This window comes from Centrocercus urophasianus, unplaced genomic scaffold, assembly GCF_019232065.1.
Source record: "Centrocercus urophasianus isolate 14NV4802_14NV808 unplaced genomic scaffold, USGS_Curo_1.0 seq_32, whole genome shotgun sequence".
Lineage (NCBI taxonomy): Eukaryota > Metazoa > Chordata > Aves > Galliformes > Phasianidae > Centrocercus > Centrocercus urophasianus.
Genome location: NW_024884889.1, coordinates 7,980,708 through 8,002,610, shown reverse-complemented (window position 1 = coordinate 8,002,610; position 21,903 = coordinate 7,980,708). Strand labels below are relative to the sequence as shown.

At 39.1% G+C, this 21,903-nt stretch overlaps 1 protein-coding gene across 4 annotated transcripts in view; it reads left to right on the top strand.

Moving 5' to 3' along the window:
- RAPGEF2 (Rap guanine nucleotide exchange factor 2) overlaps window positions 1-21,903 on the top strand; it is a 160,618-nt gene that overhangs the window by 99,774 nt on the left and 38,941 nt on the right. For 3 of the 4 annotated variants that reach the window (XM_042829793.1, XM_042829790.1, XM_042829792.1), the window contains one exon: window positions 16,403-16,534. In XM_042829793.1, coding sequence (XP_042685727.1) covers window positions 16,403-16,534 — 132 coding nt within the window. The remainder of the gene's footprint in view (window positions 1-16,402; window positions 16,535-21,903) is intronic. The other variant, XM_042829791.1, reaches the window with a different exon arrangement.

The following is a 21,903-nucleotide window of genomic DNA, read 5'->3' as shown; positions in this document are numbered from 1 at the left end:
CCAGAGAGGCTGTGGATGCCCCGTCCATCCCTGGAGGTGTTCAAGGTCAGGTTGGATGGGGCCCTGGGCAGGTACTAAATGTGAAGGTTGGTGGCTCTGTTTGTGGCAGGGGGGATTCGTGATCTTTGAGGTCCCTTCCAACCCTGGCCATTCTGTGATTCTGTGATTCAGACAAGTTGAAAAATCCAGCTCATATTGAGAGCTGTTGGTACCCAGCAATCAAAAAACAAAAAAACCAAAAATCCTAACCTCTAAAGAAAGAAAACCAGAAGTCCTTAAAGCCCTCAAGGTACCATTGGTTTGCTTCTGAAACTACAAGTTATAAGTCAGAGGACTAATAGAAGCTCTGATACATAGGGGATATTAGAATGCTGTGCTAAGTAGGGTAGGGAATTATCAATATGCAAATAGAGTAACATGAAGTCCATTGTTACTTGAAGCATGCGTGTTCAGCTAAGAGAATCCTGTGCCTCAGTATCTCAAGCATCTTGCACCTGAAAAGTATTTGCTCTCCCTTGCAGAATTCTTAAGAGTTTTGATATGGTTGTAGCTGTGTAGCCTGTAAATGTAATGGTCTAGGAAATGGACCTATAAAAATATTCCAGCAAGATGGAGTAAATTAGATTTTTGGAAGCTCCGTCTTTAATTACCTAAGGCAGGGCACCTCAAATAGTGATATGCAAAGAAATACCTGGTTTATAAGAAGATTAGAAACTGCTGTTGGTGGTGTTGCTTGTTCCATCAGTTACGATTGCTGCTGGTGCTACTCCAGCATGCAAGAGTGAGGGGGAAGTGTGCCTCATGGTCTGTACTCTGCTCTGCTGCTAAGATGACCTGGAGCTTATCTGAAAAATTCTTGCATATGTGATAGTATTACAGGTCTGCAGAACTGCAGAAGTAATTATCTGTGCCAAAAGACAGCAGCGCATGATTTAGCAATTAGAAATCACAGTTCCCTACTGCTCAGTTTTGTAAACTGGATTTGGGTAACATATAAACCATCTTCTGACCATCAGTGCTCTGGGATAATGAGTGATTTTTGTGCTGCAAAATGATTTTTATCCAGCTTGGTTTTGTTGTTGTGTTCTGGGCTTTAAATTACTACAAATTAGTCTTTAACAACATCCTTGGTGTTTGAGAAGCTGTACTGAGCTCTCAGAAATACACAGTTCTGTGATTGTTATCTGAAATAAATACAAGATTTTCAAGGTTTCGGGATATTCTTATTAAAATCTGGTATTAATTTTCTGATATCCTAGTTGCAGTAGTTTATATGTAGTTAGACTTCTCTTCAGTTACTATGATTGACGCTTTCTTATTAGCATTCTCTGCACTTCATAATGAATAGAAGAGTACTAAAGGAAAAAAAGTCATGACGGTAGGGTATTTCATGAGTTCATGTGGGATAATCCTGAAGCAGTGCTTCCAGTATTTTTTGTTGTCAGCAGTGACAAGTACAACTGACTGTGATGACCCCACGTGATGAATGGAGTCAATGTTCAGGATTTGAGAAAAATGAGAAAGATGTCTCAAGATTTGCCCTTGACCAAAGTGTCTTGTACCTAATGCATTTAGTGTGCTTAACCTGTCAATCCGTCCATGAAAAGTAACTGGCACTTGTACACTACTCCAGCAATGGATGGTTGGCTGTTCTTCCCATTTTCATGCATTGCCAGTAGTTGGTTGGGGTTTTTTTGTTTGTTTGTTTGTTTGTTTTTGGTTTTTTTTTTGCTGTTCATTTTGAAATGCTGATGATTCAGCAGAAAAGCACAGGAAGAATGAACTGTACTGAAGGGTTACCTGAGCATTGCTCACTGAGTTGTTTGTGAAAGCTGATCCTACGCCCAGGAGCTGGAATTCATGACAGTGTTTGTCATTCCTTCCTAAATCTGTTATATGGGGATATGAGGAGGGTAGATGAAGGACAACAGATTGCAAAGCTTTTATGGAGATGATGTTGAAGGTAAATAGCCTTGTATTAACATATTACCTCACCCAAATGATGTTGATGGATAACCCTTAATATAACTAAGCGTATTGTCTGATTTTTTTTTTATCTTTTATTTTTAAATTGGAGAAGGTAAGCATCTTAACCATTGTATTTGGTGGAAAAAAAACTGGAAGATAGGGGAAAACCTTGGCTAGATGTAGTTTGTATTTTGTATTTGTGGTATGCAGCTGCTTAGGTGGTACTGCACTCAGCCTCTGGTCAAAAGGTGTCCTTATTTTGGGTTGCTCTCACCACCAGCATGCATCTTGACACCATGAACTGACTTGACTGCACTTAGTTACTTAGCACCCTCTACTTGGTCCAAACCTTAACACGGGGAAAAAGCTGAAATAAGGGCAGCAGTCTGCTTGTGATCTGAAGTTTCCATCACATTGGAGGATTTTTCTAAATGGAGAGTAGCTTGCTAAGCTAGCAGCTTGGGTTGGATACTATTCTAGCTGTTCTGGAGTCCTGTGTTATAGGCGGTCAAATTGTTGTCTCCTGTAAGACACCATTCCTCTCAAAGCCAGACTGGAGCAGCTTAGAAGGGTGTAAAAAAAAAAAAAAGTTGGCCTTTTCCAAAGTTAAGAAGTGTGTTGTGGCCCCTGGGGTGGGAGTGAGTGGGAGAATGAATGTTCCTCCTTGAGCTGGGAATGTTATCCTGAATTTTCTTTACGTGCTGTATGAGTGCAGGCTCAGGCACTATAGCGACTACAGAAATCTTTGAGCTATTTGACAAAATGCAGACATTTTGCTTTAATGGGAAGATGTCTCTCTGCACTCAAGTATATAAATACTTGCATGGATTTTATAGCTTATAATGGACATGGTGCTTCTCCTTTGGAATGGGAGCATGAAAACTGATACAACACTCTTCCGCCGAGGTTTCTTGGCTGGATTCAGCAATTTCTTTTCTAAATCAAAGAAAAATACAAGCTCATGAGTTGTAAAGCTCTGTACTTGTTTGCATCCTATTATAGCCGCATTTAATATCTGTTAATAAGTTAATGCTAATGCAGTCATGAAATGAAGCTCCGTGTGGCACTTGTAATTTCTGATCTGTAGATAATTTAGTACTGGTGTCCAGGTGAACCCACTGCTGATGTTTGCTTGCAGCAGTGCATCTTCTTGCTAACTACAGCTACCTGATCCTCAAAAGTTTATGGGCAGCCTGGGAAGGGCCATCACAGTGACCCGGACCGTAAGCAGTGCTCTTATTCCTCAATCTGTGATCTTTTACCCTGTGAAAGAGGAGTCTGTCAGCTTGTTTTCTTACTAGCACAGGTGCTGAGCACTAGTTTGGATGTCTAGTTTGGATGTCAATTGGGGTGGGATTTTTAGTTTAGAGCCCGACTCCAAACCGTGATTTTTGCAAGTAAGAAAAAGAGATAAGAGCCTTTTTTCCTTCTGTGAAGAATGATTTCGTAGAAGTGACACTGTGCTGTTTTGTAGGTCTGCTCCCTTTGTGCATTTAGTCATGTTGGCTTTCTTTACAGTTAAAAATAGGCTTTCACTGTACTATGTGGCTGTTATTCCTGCAGAGTCAAGAGAATGGGAGCTGGATTGTGTTCTCAGGACTCCACCCATGGCATTGTTTCCTAAATTCCTATCCGCTGCTGCATGCCTGCCAACTCCTGAATGCAGTAGGAGTTGCATGAGTGTCAGAAAGGTCTGATGGGAGACTTTCTGCAGGGGCGCAGCAGGAGGGGATGTGGCTGTGGTACTGGAACCTAAATTTAATCTTGGTAGTGGGATTGATGGCTTGGAAGTGGGGTGATGGAGAACATCGTGCTTGAAAGCTGGATGCATTCAGCTGTGGTCAAAAGTAATAATCAGACTAGATTTTGGGAATCCAAACTGTGGAATCTGTTTTTCAGTTGACCCAACTACAGTTTTTGTTCTCCTGATTGTTATTTCTTTCCTTCAAGCTAAAAGTGCTTCAAAACTTGCATTGTGCGGAGTCTGCCTCTGCTGCTTCCCTGATCAGAATACAGCTTGACCTCTAAATCTTCATTTATTCCTGATAGCAAGCTAGGGAGAAAAAAATCTTTCAAATACTTGGCAGGCATTAGCCTCTCTTCTATTCTGTGTTGCTCAGGAAAGAGCCAGATGCCTTCCTGGTGTGTCTGTGTTTTCAGTTTTGACCCACATTGCTTGTGGATTGTTAGCTGGGTCTTTTGGCCTTTGAAGAAGTTGAAGATAGAGAAGTTCTTATTTGACAGATTCTTATTTGAAAGATAAAAATCGTTTGTTTGTTCCTTCCCTTCAAATCCTTGCTGCAGAGGAACCATGAGGAAAAGGAAAACGAATGCATTTAATGACCTAAGAGCCTTTGTAATGTGTAACTTGAATAATTAACTCTGTCTGGAAATTGTGTCCCACTGCTTTTTTTTTTCATGGCAACTATGAAGAGTATATATATATATATTTAACAAAATCTTAAGTGTTGCAGCTGAACAAAACACAAACTAAAATGAAAACTATTTGTTTCTGCTAATTACTGTAGGAGTCTGTATACTGTGTGTATGCACCTGCTGGTGTATAACTTCTGCAATTGCTTTTTATTGTCTGCCTCCAGGGATTCTATTCTGTTTGATCTTGCTTGATTCCAAAGAATATGTTCTTTTAATTGCTAACAAATATTTTTGCTTCCTAGTTTTATAAGGATTTCAGATAATTCATTTAGCAGTTTCCAAGATTCCCGAATACAGCTGGTATTCCTAAATAAATGGATACTAAAGCATTGGTTTGTTGAACAGTGCCGTGCATGTCAGCATAGTATACAGAAAATCTACTTACCTGTCTCTTCCTGCTGAAGGAAGAGGTTGTTTAGGTAGATAAATGTCACTCCCACACCTGACACTTCCATTATTATTGTGTGTTATTATTACTTCTGTGGGGATGGTACTTTGGGAAAACTGAATTTATGAATTCCTGTGTTAGAGCAATGTGATGTTTTCTTGAGTGGAGCTGGGATTTTATCACTTAGGCATGCAAAGATAACACAGTTAATATAGCAAATGACTGAAAGGTCTATGGCTTAGCCAAGACAGTTTGGATACTGTCAGCAATCAGTGGTTAGAATTTGGCTCTCAAATTCTCTCTTTATCACAAGGTGGCCTAATGAAACAAGGGATGTGCACACATGCATTATAGGTCTCTGTAGCTAATCTTCTGCTCAGTGGGAGAAAAAAACAAAGATTAAATTTACTAATGTGGCTTAGGGGCAAGATATTGGTAGCAGGTGGACAGTTGGACTAGATGGTCTTGGAGGTATGTCTTCCAGCACTGGTGATTCCATGATTCTAAATGCATTTCTCTCAAATTTCTAATTTATTGCTATATTTACTATTTTTCTGCAGTTTGGCAATCTAAAACGTCTCTTCCTAAATAGGCATCAGTGAAATTGTTTGTGGTATCAGTTGAATATATGTTGCTACATGGATTGATGTTTTTTATTTATTAGTATGCTGCTTTCATGCTAAGAAAGGAGTACAAGAGCTGATCTGAAGTTTGTGTGCATTGCTGTACAGACACAAATAGATTTCTAGAAGCCACATCTGAATGTCAGCATTTTTTGCAGACTAACACGATCCTTCAGTTGAGTATTTCCTTGCTCTAAAGAGGTTCTGGTTTTTAGCAGGTGCCACGTAGTTCCTTTTAGCTGCATTGATAAAGATTTTTGGGAAACCATTATGTTGTGAATGTGTTTGTGTGGGTATTTGGCAACGTTAGGTTATGACAAGGCTGGGCTATTGAACTTAGCATTTGATATTAGTATATTGAATAACACTTTGGCTGTAAAGTAAACCTGCAGGTTGATTCAGAAGTCAGTGGACGTACTGTTAATGTACAAGAAGGTCTGCATTGAGTTGCGTAAATAAACTCAAGCATCTCTGCACAGGGATGCTGAATTTAGTGGAACGCTTATACTTACCTGGAGGTTCTCCAAAAGGAAGAAAAAGAGTGTTTTTTTTCCTTCTTCTGTATGATCACGTGCAAGGAGGACTTCTGTCCATTTAAATCAAATAGTCACAGTTATTTAAAGAACTTCAAACTTCGTTCTGTGCTTACAGAACAGATACTCCAGGGGTATTAGGATGGCATGTTACCATACACAGTCCTAAATGTTCGTGTCAGTGTGAAACATTTTCATTATTTTCTTTGGATACCATCAGAAGGAAAGCATAAGCAACGCGTAGGTAATAAAGCTGCAAGCATTGCTGCAGCATTCTCTGCCATTATATTGCCATAACATAAGTACTGTTATAATTTCTGAGCAATAAAAGTAAGTAATGAAGCTGTTTGACTAGCAGGTTGGTGTAGCATTAAGAATCAGTGGTAAGGTAAAAACATTATGTTAGGATTTTTCAGCATTAACCATGCCGAAAGAGAGAAGCTTATTTAAAAATAATCTGTCATCTAGCTGCTGTGCTATTTTTACACTGCCAGAAAAACCTTGAGACATTATATGTACTAATTTCACAATGCAAATATGAAACCTTCTTACTCTCTGTACATTAATCTCAAAGGGATTCTCTTTTTACTTTAGTATGTGCTGCAGTAACCTTTCTTTTAGAAATCTTCAAGTAAGAGCATCCTCATTTTTTTCCTTTTTGAAGCAAAATTATTTGCCTCTCATTCTTCCAAGCAATTAGTAAAATTTTGTTTCCATTCTTTGTTTAGGAATGCTCGCTTTATGCGAGTAGGAATCTCCAAAATACAACTCTGGGAATACACATTTCTGCTCTGTCTTAAAAAACACTACAAGCATAATATTCTTATTAAAAAGGCTTAGTAGTCCTTCACTTATTTGTGTACTGAGGTATGCATCTTGCAGTATTACAGTTCTTCAGTTACTTTGAAGGTGAGGTAGAAGTGTGAACGTTGTATTGATGAGTGAGGAAAATAAAATAAGCCTCTGTGGCAGAGTAAGCACGTGGAAACCAGCAGGAGTGGAAGAATTGTATGTTTTCCTCCTATACCCTAAGTTATAGAAAAGCAAAGCCATCTTAGAAATTCTTTTTCTCATGAGCTGTACTGTAGTAAGCAAATATAATCCCTTAGTTAAAACTCCAGTAGTGGTGTTGATATGGCCACAGATAGTAATTTTGAAAAGCAAAGCAAAGAAAAAGCTGCAGAAAGAAACCTCCACCATGTAACTTCTGAATTCTCATGTCTATTTCATCAGATGTATTTTTATTTGGTATTTTATAGAGATGTAACTCCATGTGAGTTTGAAATCTTCGGTTTACATAGAAACTCTTTACGTATCTATATTTTTAAAAATAATTTTTCCTTGCAAGTTTAGAGAATACAAGTCTTTACTGAGAAACTGCAAGTAGTTAAAATCTAAAATGTAACTTTAATCGTGTTGACTCTTGTGAGTTTTTCCTCCTTTGCTTAGTCTATTTCTCAGTGAAAGTGAGAAAAACGAAGCTGGCTGCTGCTTTTTCTGCTTGGACAGATTACATGGACCTAGAAGGGATTTTCTGGGTCACTGGCTTTATGCAGTGGGTTGCACAGCATGCTCAGGACTTCCTCTAGCTTCAGTTTGAAATCTCTACCACAGCTCCTGTCCAGTGTGGTTTTGAGAATCTGTGTTTCGCTAGGCAACAACTTTCTTTCATCTTTTTGCTCGTTTTGCGCTTGCATTGCATTTTTACTGTAAATGCTTCATTTTGTGCTTCCTATTTCTTGGTAGTGATAATATGCTTTCTCAGCTGATGCTAGAAGGTGCTTTATACACCTTCTCAAACTACTTCCTATGATAATTTTGGTAGTTCTTTGCATCTCTTCAAATGTGTGACTTTAAGTTCACCTTTATTGAAAACGCACAGCTGGGAATGTGTGCAAGCTTTCAGGGAAAATCTCTCCTGGAGCCAAGGATAAGAGCCCCAAACTAATGTGTTTCTGGATGATGCATGCAGTGATCTCATTGGGTTCCTTTTCTGCTGCATCACCTTAAACAGTTCAGTCACCTAATCAGTTAACTGGCTGGAATTGTTTTCATGATCATTTGTGACAGATAAATTCCTAGGCTGTGATTGTTTTGTTTGGTTTTTCTCTAATTGCCTGACCTTGCATCTTTCATACAGCACACTGACCAGCCCTTAGCTCCACGTAGGCATCGCGTTGCTCTCATGGTCGTGTCCTGCCCATCCTTTGTGCCATCCATATCCCTTCTTGCTGTACCAGCAGGATTGTTTGTGATGCATCCCCACCTCTATCAATTTCTATGCTTTTTACACCCCGCTTGGAAAGATTTACTGCTTGGTTTGGCCTTAGTTTATGTCTGTGATTGGGTGTGAAACAAAATCAACACAAGGTGTAGGAAAGCCCTTCTGATGAAATCTTCAACACTTGACATTGCATACACAGCGTATGTTTTTAGTTTTGATCAAGACTCTTTTCTGCAGTAGTTTTCAAAGCACCTCAGTCATGTTTTAAAGCCAGAAATAAGGTCTGTCTATAGGTTCCTTCAGTTTTTAGCTCTGCTGGCCCTGGCATTTTAGAGTGCTGCTTAGCAGACCTACGCTGAGTCTGAATACAAGGTGTACTTGTGCATCCCATCATTTATGAAAACATAGTGCAGGATTTAAAACATTTTCTTTGAAAATGTTTGAATTCACATTTCCTGTACACATATATATACACACTTACACTATTCTTGAACCTTTTTTATTTTTACAATTTTAAACGTAAATCTTTTTCTGATTTCCTATGGAAGCAGAATTGGTAACCATGCTGTCTGATCCTTCCTCTTCCACAAGTGCTCATAGCAGGTCAAAGAGTTTAGCATTTACAGATCTCCAAAACTACAGGAAGTAGGCTATTTAGTTTCTAGTTCAGCAACAGACATTTGCAAATGAAACAACAAAGCAGCCACGAGACCAAGTATTTAGAAATACCATCAACTGGAACATGTATTAGATTAGTATGGAGATCAATTATTCCCAGGAGACAAATCTCTGCAAAGCCAGGCTTTATTAATTTTGTCCTCCACATCTACTGCAATTAAATAACAGGAGCTTTTGCTGAAGTGAAGTGGCTCATTAACTGGACAGAGCAGTTGGTCACTAGGTGACCTCTTTTCAGAATTATCAACTGAGCTCACAGCAATGCAGAAGTGTTTGTATTCCTGAAAGTAGGATACTTATGGCTGTGTGACCTACCTTAACCATTGTCTAGGCTACTGAGTTTAGTGACATGTTTAGAGTCTTTTGCTTGATGGTCACAGGTACCATTCTCTACCATTTTACCTACAGAGCAGTATGGTTTTTGTTGAGACAGTGCATTTCTTTAAGGGAGATGATTAAAACACTGTAGTATTAGAGTGATTATTTATTATTGTTTTTTTACTTCTTTTCTACTCTTTCATCTTCAAGATATTCCAGATGAAAATTGGGATGCAACACAGTGGTCTGCAGTTGTAGCTGAGGCCTCTTTGTCTGTGAGTTTCCATTATTTCTGCAGTATCTTCCCAGTTTTAGTCAGTGTTTGAGGGAAGCTGTTAGCTTGCAGGTAGCTGTGGGCTGTACACAGCACAGACTCCAGGATTGCAAATAGGAATGCTTGCTGAGGGTAATTACAAGCTGTCTGATGCAGCATTACTCGTGTGCAAGGCTGAAATGCTGGAACAGAGATCTTGCTTTTTACCATCTGAGCATTAGTTCACAGTGTGACAAGGAGTAGAACCTTATGTAGACTTCAGATGCTTTTTAAAACAGAAAGAATTGACCAATATGAAATATCCAATGCTATTAATGGAGTAAGACCTGCAAATCCTGCCTCCTTCATTCTGCAGTGTTTCACTTCAGCTCTGCTGCTTGCGAGAGAATGTTGGCAGATAGAGCAAAAGTCTTGCAGCAGTTGAGCTGCAGATGCAGACAGAATTGCACGTCTTCTCTGTGAGGTAGATTAAAAGAATGTGCACAGGGCCTGAATTATGGTGGTTATTCTCTGCAAAATCAACGTGGTTGCTAAGACAAGGTGAGGCAACATGACCTAGATGGTGTGAGAGGGCAGGACTTGTGTCTTGTGTGCAGCTGAGGTTCAAAGAGTTGTCTCTATGTGCATCTCTATCCACAGTCAGCAGTTGAGGAATACGTTCTTTATTTTGATTCTCTGGGCAGAACTGCTCCAACATTAAAAACAACAGAGCCAGCATTTTAGAAGTACCAAATTATCTTTTGTTGCCGAATGAAGAAGTTACGCTTCTGAGCGAGACAGAATTCTGAATAAACTTCTGAGTAAACTTCTAAGTTGGAATACTCTGATCTTGCAGAACTGCTGCTTCAGACAGCAGAATTGTTGCTGCTGGGTAGAGTATATTATAACGCTTTGTGTCTCAGAAACCTGACCAGGAGCTTTGGAGACTTATATCCTCAGTTCAATATGTTTTAGTTCAAATCCACTACGCTTTTTGCTGGTTTGTATTCTTGATTCACGGTCACTATAATATCTGTGTGATACTCTTTTTCTTTTCTCATATGTTATTTGAGTTGATGCCAGTAAATTTGTTTGCCAAAGGAATAATGCTTACGTGAAGTTTCCTGCAGAAGATGCTTGAATGTAGAACATTATGTTGAATCCATGGCACTAAAGCTGACAAAAAAAAGGCTGGTCTTCCAGACCTGGTTCTACAGCAGATAAGGCAGTTAAGTTAAAGAAGCATAAGCATGTGTTAGTGATCCATTTTGTACATCTCTTTTGAAAAGGATTGTCCCTGAGAGCTTTTCTCCATTCCCCTGACACCCATTTACATTTCACCACCTCTGTCCCTGTGCAGAAGTCAATAGTCCTCCAAGCAAGGGATAATTATGTTCGATGCGTTAAACGCTCATAGGATTAGCTGCTGAGAGCTATGAGATGTACATTAAGTGGCAGGCGTTGTGTGTTTTGTAAGGGAAACAAAATGAAGTTCCCACATGTGCTACATCTTGCTCATTCTCTCCATGAGACCAGCAGGGCACATTGCATTGCACTAAGCCCCTGAATGGTTTTATGGGGGAGTACTTACAGAAAAGTATTAGTGCAGGAAAATTCTGACGAGCTTGCCTGACAAAGTCCTTGCAGGTCTGTGTTGCTTTCTGCTGTTAGAGCGTTTCTGTCATGGGCTTTGCATGTAAACAGTCTGCTTAACAGGTTGCACAAATGCAGTATCTTCAGAACGTGCATTACGTCTCAAATGTTGTACTCGAGATGAAGAATGTTGTTAAGAATAAGTCTGCATGAGCTTTGAGTCACCACTTCACACAAAGATGTCTGTTTGAGTGGGGGAAATATCTGGATTCAGGGTGCGTGAGCTACTTTTGCATAAAGTGAACAGTGCACAAAATTCATCGTTCAACTCAGAAGGTTCTTGTTTCTTCCCTTTTTATCATTTAACTCTTCTCTTGCTCAAGTTAGCAGAGAAAATACATAGATACTTGAGATTTTCCATCCCACCCCTACATAAAAGGAAATCTTGCTTCTGTGGGAATTGCATCCAAATTTGAACTGCGTGTAGCTTGAACTCTTTTTTTTTTTTTTTTCAATTTAACTCTGTGCTGGACATGTCAGCTTGCATCACGTCCTTAGGCAGAATCAATAGAAGTTACTTTATTATTCTGTAATTACTTACATTGACTGCTGTGTTTTCAATTACTGAACCATAAAAAATTGTTTTCCTTGATGTCTCTCTTGATTTGAGAAAGAATTGTGTTGAAATAGCACACAAACAGCGTGCTGATGAATACTTAACATCAGTAGAAATGTTTCTTACTTCAGTCATTAGATATGACAAATGTGAGTGTATGAAAAGAAAAAGCGTAAGCACGTTTACAAATATTTAATAGAAAATTAAGTGTTTGCATCAAATAGCCAAATAAGATGTTACTGTATTGGTAGGAATATAAAGAATGCTGGGTTTGTAAGCTAGACCACAATACAGTATAACTTCTGTTTTCAGTAGAGGAAAATGGGAAAGACTAAGTCATAGTATTTATTGTATATGATGGTGTTTATTATTCTCTCATTAGTAAGAAGGCTTGAGATATGCATTTAGTAACAGCATGTAATTACAAGAATTAGTGTATTTCATAGCACTACAGTGTCTTTACATTATTTTGTTTGGCAACAGGTGCTACAAGTGCAGAGATGCATGTGTTTAGAGGCTAAAGAATTAATGTTTGTATTTATTTAAGGTCAGAAATTGTAAGCATGTCATAGAGGAGATATTTTGTGTTGTCTTATGTCCTCCATGCTTGCTTTGCCTACCTCGGGTTGCCTAATTACCTGAGGTTCCTTCCAGCCTCTGCAGTTCTGTACTGGTTTGTTCAGTAGGGTGAACCCAACGAGCTCAAGTGCTTGATAAGGAGGAGGATGAACCTGGCACAGTCCCTGCAGTGGCACGTAGTCATGGCCTCTTGTTAGACAGAAAGGCGTGCTGGAGAATAGGAGAAAGTCATGATGTTCCTAAAATAGGAGGAAAACATTCAGAGCAAAGTAATTGTTAGCTTTGCATGCATGGAATGGTGACTCATTCTGAGGGTGGAAGTAATAAAACGCTGCTTTTAAGATAGACAGTTATGATATGGTTTAGGATATGCATGTTTCAACATGGAGATACAGCTTGTCCTTAAGAAAGTTTCCCAGAATTGTTTTTTTTTCCTTTGTTTTATTATTTTCAAGCAGTAAATGCTTGAAGTTCCCAGATCCTTTCTCCTCCGTTTTATCTCTGTGCATGGAAACCACTGAAATGTGTTCCTCTATACATGCACGCTTTCCAAGAGCTGCAACTGTGGGCACTGTTTTAAACTTTCTTTTCCCAGCTGCGTTATACTGTAGTATTTTTCACATCCCAAACGTGTCCCTGAAAATTGGTTAGCAGGACAGTTACCTACTCCTTGTCGTGGCTGTTAATTATTTAATATAGCGTCCATGTCATATTTTAAACTTATATTTACTGAAGAATGAATCATGCATTTATTTTTGTAAATTAGTCTGCCATGTTTTTGCTCCATCTGCTAATTCATCCTGATGCTGTGACTGCGAGTGTCTGAAACAAAGTTCAGAGTCACTGTAAGTTGCTGGCTTCAGCAGAGCTGTAGTTTGGTGTTGTTGCAGGGATTATTATACAGAATACACAAGTTGCATTTCTCCCCTTGTTACTTTGAAGGATTCCTTAAAACTAGCCATGTTTTAACAGAAATGCAGAGAAGGATGCACAAGGTGCCCTTTGGCTCTGATAGCTTTGGTAATGCCTCAAGTCCCTCATAGTTGATGCTGCATGGAGAGAGCAATGTGCCCTTAGGTTTTCTCATATTATGGTAGGATCCAGAGGACAAGTGCTGTATGTAGCCTTTATGCACTTACAGTGCTACAAGGCAACCCTTACTCTAAATGCTAAAGGCAGTCTTAAAGCTGTTGAATGGAATGCTAGTTGAAAACAAGCATGAGTGCTTAAATTTCACAAGAAAGAGATATTCCAGAATGCTACAAATAGATCCATAGCAGTCAAGCCTTGCAAAGGCAGGGATTGATGTTCTTAGTCATTTCTTGACTGGGTGTAACAGCGGAGATTCCTGATGTTATTTTCGAATCAAGTTCTCTTTTTTTGCTGCAAGTAGGAAATTAAGTCTGAATGCCCTGGTTTGGGCCAGCCAGCTTTGTGCAGGTTGCTGGCACTGCTCAGGGTGGTGAAAGCTGCGTTGTATTCTTGCGCTGCTTACTGAAAACTGTTTACCCGATGTCATCCTCTGCAATAGAAAGGGCTGTCAAATCTTATCTCAGAGATTTAGAGGCATGCTTTTTTTGTTGTCAGCAGTACCTTTGCTTTTCCCCATGGTGTGCAGCTCTGTCTGTTAGATAATTTAAAGAGGAGTGTGTGACTAAGACAGAAATGCATGCGCTTTGCACTTCTCACGCACTCTTTGTTGAGCTCGCAATTGAAATGTTTCAACCTCTACACTGTCTTTTATTTCCTCTCTCACACAGCTTCTCACCTTAACTTGTTTGGGGGTAGGGCAGTTGAACTGGGTGTCGCTTTTGGGCATGTTGCACAGTGATGGAGTATTCTGCAAAGATGTGAGCATGTGCTTCCTGCTTGTGAATAGTCCTATTTGATTAAGATCAAAGTGACTGGCTGGGCTGCCCTAAGTAAAATGCCTGCTTCTGATCTGCTGCTGTCACCACTTGGCAAGCCCATCACATGCGGCATGGCTTTGACTCTGGGAGCTGTTCTGAGACCAGTAGTCACCAGACGTTCAGCTGATTGTCTGCAGCTAGAATTCAGAAGGCTTGCTTTTAATTTGCCTTGTTTTTTATCAGTTGCGGTGCAATCTCCTGCCTCTTCTATCCCCTATGTAGGAGCAAAACAAAGATCCACTTAAAACTCTAATTGCAGTCATTATGCTAAACAAAGATGGGCTTCTTTTTCTTCTAAACGTACTAACTGGCTTTGCTTTGATGTAAGGTTTAAAAGAATTGTTATTGCATTGATTAAAAATAAATGCAATTATTAGTGACTTGGAGACGTTTGAAGGGCACTGTGAAAAACAAATGTGTTTGGCTGAACTCAAGTCTGCCGATAATCAGCTTCCTTTGGAGTTAGTTTATTTGTAATTGAAACAGTTGCTACTTCCTGAAATAAAAATCTTTCAAAATAGTATTGAGAGACTTGAAAAATCTTTCAAAATCTTATACTATTTTGTGAGTTATCGTTAGGCGACATGTGTCCATGTGTTAAAATAATATATAGGATTTGCAAATATCCCTGGAATACTTTAATTCTAGGGATTGTATTTTCAGAACCAAGTGGAACGTTCAGTGACGTGTCATAAAAACCATGGAGGTTCACTTCCTCCACATCCTATGTATAGAATATATTCTGATTTTTAGAATGATCGGAATTCAAGAGGCACCTGGATGAGGAGCTGTGTGATATGGTTTAGTTTATGGTAGCAGTGGTGAGGAGAAGACTGTTGGACCAGATGATCTTACAGGTCATTTCCAACCTTGTGATTCTAAGATGATTCTATGAATTGTGATCAGAAATGAATACAATGGCCTGAATATCAGCACACCCTCTGTAGTTTTGTGCTGATTCAAACTGAAGGAATGAAAAAGGCAGTAGCAGGATCAACAGATTGGAATAGGAAGTGCCAGTCAGTCAAAATGTGACTGAGGTTTCTGGCTGCCTGTGGTTTCACCACACATCCTGAAGTCAGGGTTCTTTCAGGGCACGTACTGTGAGCAGCCTTAAAAACCTTGCAGTACCTCTAACTGTATCGAGCCAGTCATTTTCTGAAGCACAGCCGTTCTTATGACTTACAGCTGACTTTCTGCCTAACCTTTCCTACTGATTGACTTATCCTGTATTAATGTTGGATGAGCTCTTAATTCCGTTTCCATCCAAGGCAAATGGTGGTTGTGCCAAGGTTGCATTAATAACTGATGTGGGTGGACAACTCTGCATTGTTACTCTGTTGAGATGTGCATCTTCCTTGTCTGAGTGGAAGCATTAAAAAATGAACAAAGGGGTTTTGCTTGTTTGTTTTTGTTTGTTTGTTTTCCCCAATTATTGAAGCATTTGTTGCATGTCAAACTGATAGTTTAGCATATTTTTATTAGTGATCAAGGGAATGAAAGCTTTTTGGGGAGAGGAGAAATAGCATTTAAAGGTTTATTCATCAATCTTTCCTTTCTGCAATCCGGTAGGGTTTACAGTTCTTACAGATTTTGATGGGAGCTGTGTGTGTAAAGCAATTGTAAAGTATATGTCACAGATCTTTGTTAAAAGATCAAATGCACCATTTTGTTTCATTCTTCAGCAAAGCACTTTGCAAACTCATTTCAGGATTGCAGCTCTTGGCTGGTGTATTGGTTTTTCCATGTTTCCTTTTTGCCACCATATTCTTTCACCCAAAGTAGAACAGGCGGTTCAGTGGCTTGGATTTTACTTTACTTACCTGTAATGCACCCTGCCTACTTCGGAAGCAAGAGTTGGTCAAATCCAGAACAGTCTTTGCTGTAATTCTGTGGCTTTACTCACTGTTAATCCTAGTCTAAAGGAAACCATTGATGTTTGTAGCAGTGTAACATTCACATGAAGTTGAATTCTACTCAAAATATGTAGCAAGAAACTGGAGTGCTGGAGTGTCTTGGCACAAAAATTATTGCTTCAATCACATTTGTTTTCAGACTTTTTTCTTTGCATCTGTTCTTGTATTTCAGTGCCTGCATTACGTTGCTGACCCCTGCACCAATGTAAAAAAACTGTAGAAATTTTATGCTTTATCCTCAGACCCCAATGGTTTTCTTAGTACCGTTGGTACTGGCAGAGAGTAAAGCGCGACATAAATGATTTAAATTCATTTGTCTGTCTGTCTGCATCAAATTGTAATGATGCTTTTTCTGCTCCACCTGTAGCTTCCTGCAGATTTCACAAAGCTGCACCTTACTGACAGTCTCCACCCACAGGTGACCCACGTTTCATCCAGTCACTCAGGATGTAGCATCACAAGTGATTCGGGAAGCAGCAGCCTTTCTGATATCTACCAGGTAAGACTGGAGTGCACCGGTTGGGAGGTGTTGACAGTGTTGATGGATCAATGCCTGGATTACTGTGTATTGTCAGTTCTTGTCTGAAGAAGTGTCTAACAGATTTCAAAAGACAAATTTTGGTTTGAATCAGCATAATTTCAAGATTTTATCTAACACTTAACATGATGTTGCAAAACGCAGCAGGTAACTTGTTGCACGGTGACATGTATTTCCTTAGTTTGTCACCTTCAAGTCAGCAGTGTAGGGATAAATAGTGTTTTGCAGTGTTTCAGGATTCCACTTTGTGAATTTTGTTTGCATTTGGTGATTTTTTTTTTTGGAGAGGACATGTCCTCAACTTCAGTTCGAAGATCAATGCAGCACTTCTGCGGGGCTTTCTGGTGGGACTTAAAGCAACAAAGGAGCTCTGGTTCTGATGCCAGCCTCACCTTTTCTGAGCATCTATTTTGCCATTTGCAGAACAACTGCTGTGATTTTTGCTGCTACTTCAATACAACTTTGAGATCTGTTGACAAGAAGTGCCCTGAGCTGGCATTATGGTTAAAAGCTAGATCAGAATTTCAAAATTAAAGATTTAGAATGTTGTAAAGTATTTTTCTGAATGATGTATCCGTTCTGATACGGATTGGCTTCACGCTCTGAAACATACTTAAAAGAAAACATTCTCAGTGAGAAGAATCTGCCTTGAGGGATGAATCCCATTTCTCCACCCTTTGGAGACCCAGTGCTAGGAGTGGTGAGATTTCAGGTTGTTACTCTGCTGGGGGGAGGCCCTTGTTGCAAAGTCCTGTGCTCTTCGTTTGGAGTAGCTTGAGTTTTGAGGCATTTAACGTGAAACAGATCCTAAGGGTGTCTAGAATGTTTGAGGTGCACATGCTTGTTATGAATATATATTAAAACAAAAATTAGGTAAAATAATTTCAGGAAGTCTCGATCCTTCTCTTGATATTTTTAGCTCTTGCCACATCCTCTAATAGGAAACCATAGCAATTTCTGAAAAGGTGAATCAAATTTAATCTGAACTGATCTATCAAAAGGCTATACTGGGGAGAAACATGAGAAGACACTGCTTCTTGTGGTCGCCAATTTGATACGTGACTCCTGTAGTAAGTTTTGTTTACAAAAATGGAGTCTTCAGGATGGTAGAGAGAGCTACTGATTTTTTTTTTTAAAGTATTTACATGGAGAATATTTACTATTACAATATACAAAAAATGAAGTCTAATTAGAAAGAGGACACTTTGTCAAGTGCTTAAAAATATTTTCTGATTTGGTCAATTAATCTTCAGTTAATTCCTCTGAAAAATTCTTGGCACAGATTTATTGTAATCTGTACATTCACACAATGCCCAAGAATTTATTAAAATAACCTGCAGGCATCAAGTACTATGAGCATTTATTGTGGAATATTTTATGTTAGAACATGTACTTTAGCCCTATAGTTTGAAGAACAGCAATAAAAACACATTCATGGCCTCTTCAGACTTTTTTTTTAATAAATCATGAAGCTGAATCTGTAGATGCTTTCAGTGTTGAGCTGAGATCATTTCCTTTTAAATATTAATGCTGTAACTAAATTTGTTTGTCATATGTTGCACATGAAAGAACTTCTTTTTAAGATAAGAATTATTTACCAAAATAAAACAAGTAATCCTTTGTCTTTGGCTCACCTAAGTCTAAAAATACATTTCAGGTGCCCATCAGTAAGGCAATTAAACGCTAGAACTTTTATTTTAGGAAATCAGACTCAAAGAGTGACTGTAATGTGGCTGCAGAGGAAGGGGATGCAGAGTGTTGGTAGCTTGTGTGCAGACTGGTGTTGTCCAAGAACAGTACTTTGCTTTTGCCTTGTGTTAGTTGCAGCTTCTCCTGTTTAGTCATGTATCTCTTCCTATATGCTTTTTAAATGCTTCCTATCCCTGACGTGTTCATCACCAGCTGATGATCCTGCTCAGAGAGTGTGATTTAAGCCTGTCAATGTGTGGCTTCCCCTCTCTCTCTTGGGAAGGCATTGTGTTGTTGGCGGTCTTTCCTTCGTCAGCCTTTCTTTACCTTATCCTGTCCTTATACTGGGGGCTTCCCGTTGGCCCTAATTGCCCTCCCATCTGCCCAAACTCTCCCTGCAGTAAAGGAAGTGGGCAACATCCTTTCCACGACCCTCCCAGGATGCCTGTAGCTCTAGGATATTGTCAAGATGTCAGCTTTGTTTTCCCATGAGTCTGATACGGGTCCTCTTTGAAGCAAGGTCTGTGTAGGATTTTCATGGCCCCTTGCCCTCTTGGCAGTGCAGTTGTAAGAAAATAATTGGACAGCCTTGAAGTTGTGTAAGATTTGTATTTTTGCAGTAGTTAAAATTGATTGCAATGTGTATTATAATAATTGTATAACACACATTTTCATATTACAATTAGTTGTAGGGGTTGAATTTCATAGCAGTTTATTGATATTGTAGTGTCAGCATCCTTGGTGTTTCGCAGTTTATACACTGAAAAGTAAAAAAAAAAAGGAATATTTTTGCTAATAAACATTAATCGTTTCACTTAATAAACATCCATTGTTTTACATGTATGCTGATAAACATACATCATTTTTAGCCCTTTGACTGTGATAATGACAATGATTAAAAAAAAAGTGAGATATTGTTGAATGAGGCTTGTCTGTTTACTGTATTAACTAGAAATACGGCATGGATGAACCTACTTTTGATCTGCACAAAAATTTTTCTCCACTGTTTTATTCGTGCACGTTTACATATTCTGTGTTTTTCTGTCACAGAGCGGCATTCATTCATCAAAATTGATGTATTTCTTTTCACCTTAAAAAGTGGAACATTTCTCCATTCTCTTCCCCCTTATGTGTGCATTAAACACGTCACAGCCACAGTCACAAGAGGACCCCACTACATCTGGGGTTGGTGTGGCCTCATCTTGAATATTGCCCGTGGTTCTGGGACACCTTCTGATAGACCAGTTTTCTCAAAAACCCAACCAGCCTGGCCATGAACACCTCCAGGATGATTCTCTTGAACTGAACTGTTCTGTTCTTTCTTTACCAAAGTAAAGAGTGCGTGTTTGGTGTGTGTGCAGGCATTGAGCAAGGAAGTAGAGCTACTTGATTGTATAGAAACAGATTTGTTGAATGAGCACATGTCCCCTTGACCTCTTCTCACCTGTTTCTTGACAGATATCCAAATCAGTTGGAGAAGCAGACTGTAAAAGCAGTCATCTTCCTTAGCGGTTCATGTTGTCCATCCCTTCTCATCTTATGTTCCTGTTACCTCCAGAAAAGTTGGATTTAATCACTTTCCTCACAGTCGAACAAAACCAACAAGGTCTTCGTTCTCCAGTCTGCCAAGTTGGGCCAAATGAGAATGGCAGTCTTTTTATTTACATTTTTCCCTACGAAAATCATTCAAGAGGCTATCTGAGGAAAACTTAGTGCGCTTTTACTTTTCATATTTCTGTCATCAATTTACTATATTTACTTAATTAACTTTTACCACTTAAATTCAGAACTTACTTTGGTCTCGGACGCAGCGACTGAAGCAAGCATTTTTGTATTACTTCATTATTACTCTTAATAGGCACAGCTTAGAAATAGGCAGGTCTCTTCATGCATTGTAAGTGAAATAACACTTTGCCTCAAGGTTGAGAATCTCAGCCTCCTGAGTTTCTTGTTGGTGATGTGACAAATGAAATCCCAGGCTGTCACTGTAGCATGATTCCTTTGGAAGCTTCAGCAAATTTTTTGTGACATCTTTTCAACCGTGCAGAAAATTTTCATCGCTACTGGTATTGCGATTTTGGAGAGACATTCTCTTGAATTTAAGCTGCAACCAATTTTTCATACGTAAATGTAAAAAGAGTGCATGAGAGTAAAGGACACAACATGTACCTATGACAGCGTATAGCGTGCTGAGATGTATTTCATCCTTGTGAAAAATGCCTTGGAAATCCTTAAGCCTCACCACTGAGCATGGGATAAACTCTGCAGGAGATGCATCTTGTTTTCTGGATTTTCTCTTGGTACAAAGAAGCCCCTATCCCCAATGGAGCTCACTAATTTTCCTTTAGTCTTGCACAAATGTATGGCTGTTGTTTCCATAACTAAGAGTTCTATGCAGACACTGCATGTTCTAACTCATGGTGGAGTAAAAAGGTGGAACTAGATTGAGACAAGGTTCAGTGTGGCAGTTAAGAGGATACCGAACAATTGATGTTGTATTTAATGTTATTAAGCTTTAAGCAACTAATTTATTTGGAGCAGATACATGGATGTGTGCTTCTAACATGAAGGCATATCCAATTATTCTACATAACGCAGCGAAACTCATGCAAAACTTTTGCCTGTGTGAACTGGGAAGGTGTATTTGTGGGAAGAGGTTCTTCACTGTTTTCTGCAGCAAATGCGTGGTGCCTCCATGCAAAGGCTGCATATTCTTTCTTGGCTGACTTTTGTGTGATAACTACATGATTCTTGAAGAAGTGCATCTCCCTCTTGCATGCTGAGATGTCTTACATTTTACTGCTGCTCTCTGTGGATTGCTGTATTCAATTCTGAGTTTCAAGGATTTGTACTTATCAATAAGTATCAAATATCTGAATGATAAAGCAGCCGTTCCTGCTTCTGTCAATGATTTTGGTTGCTAGAAGGATTTAATTAGCTCTGTAAGATGTGATCATCCCTCAGGAAATACTTGTATCCTTTAGTTACGATGTTTAAGCTATTTTCTGAATACCAAGTTGCATTTAATTTGTCTTTGTTTTGTTTTTGTTTTTTTAAATGGCATCCTTTTTTTTCTTAGGGCTTCGATCTTAAAGCAATAAACTGAAAGTGGGCAGTCAAGTTTTGGGTTTTTTTTATACAATATGTGGAATTTTCTTGGATTCCAGAGTACCTCTGGTATGTTAGCGCTGTGTGACTAAGCTTAATTTTGTATTCAGCTTCCCATCCTGCTTTTGAGAAAGTTTATTCTGAGCAGGTAAGAGTGGCACTCGTTAGTAAAGGGAGGATTTTCAAAACCAACATGTGAATTAGTCACACCGTCTCTGGAATTGTCACAGCTGGGGATTTATTCTGACAGATCCGTGTCATAAGCTGCGAGTCTACTGACTCATCATGGCTAATTTTTCCACCAGTCTTTTTTGATGAAATGTGTTTTGTAAGAGTAGTTGGAGCAACTGCTTCAAATGTATCATAGGGAGTGTTGATGCTAAGCACAGCAAGACTGCTAATGAAAGCATTGCTAGCAGTATTGCATTCTTGTGATTCCTTTATATGCTGAAAACAGGCTTCTTTATCCTGCTTCAGGGGTGCTCAGCATTGTTTTTTTCTCCTTTTAAAAGCGTAGTAAGAATAATGTGAAT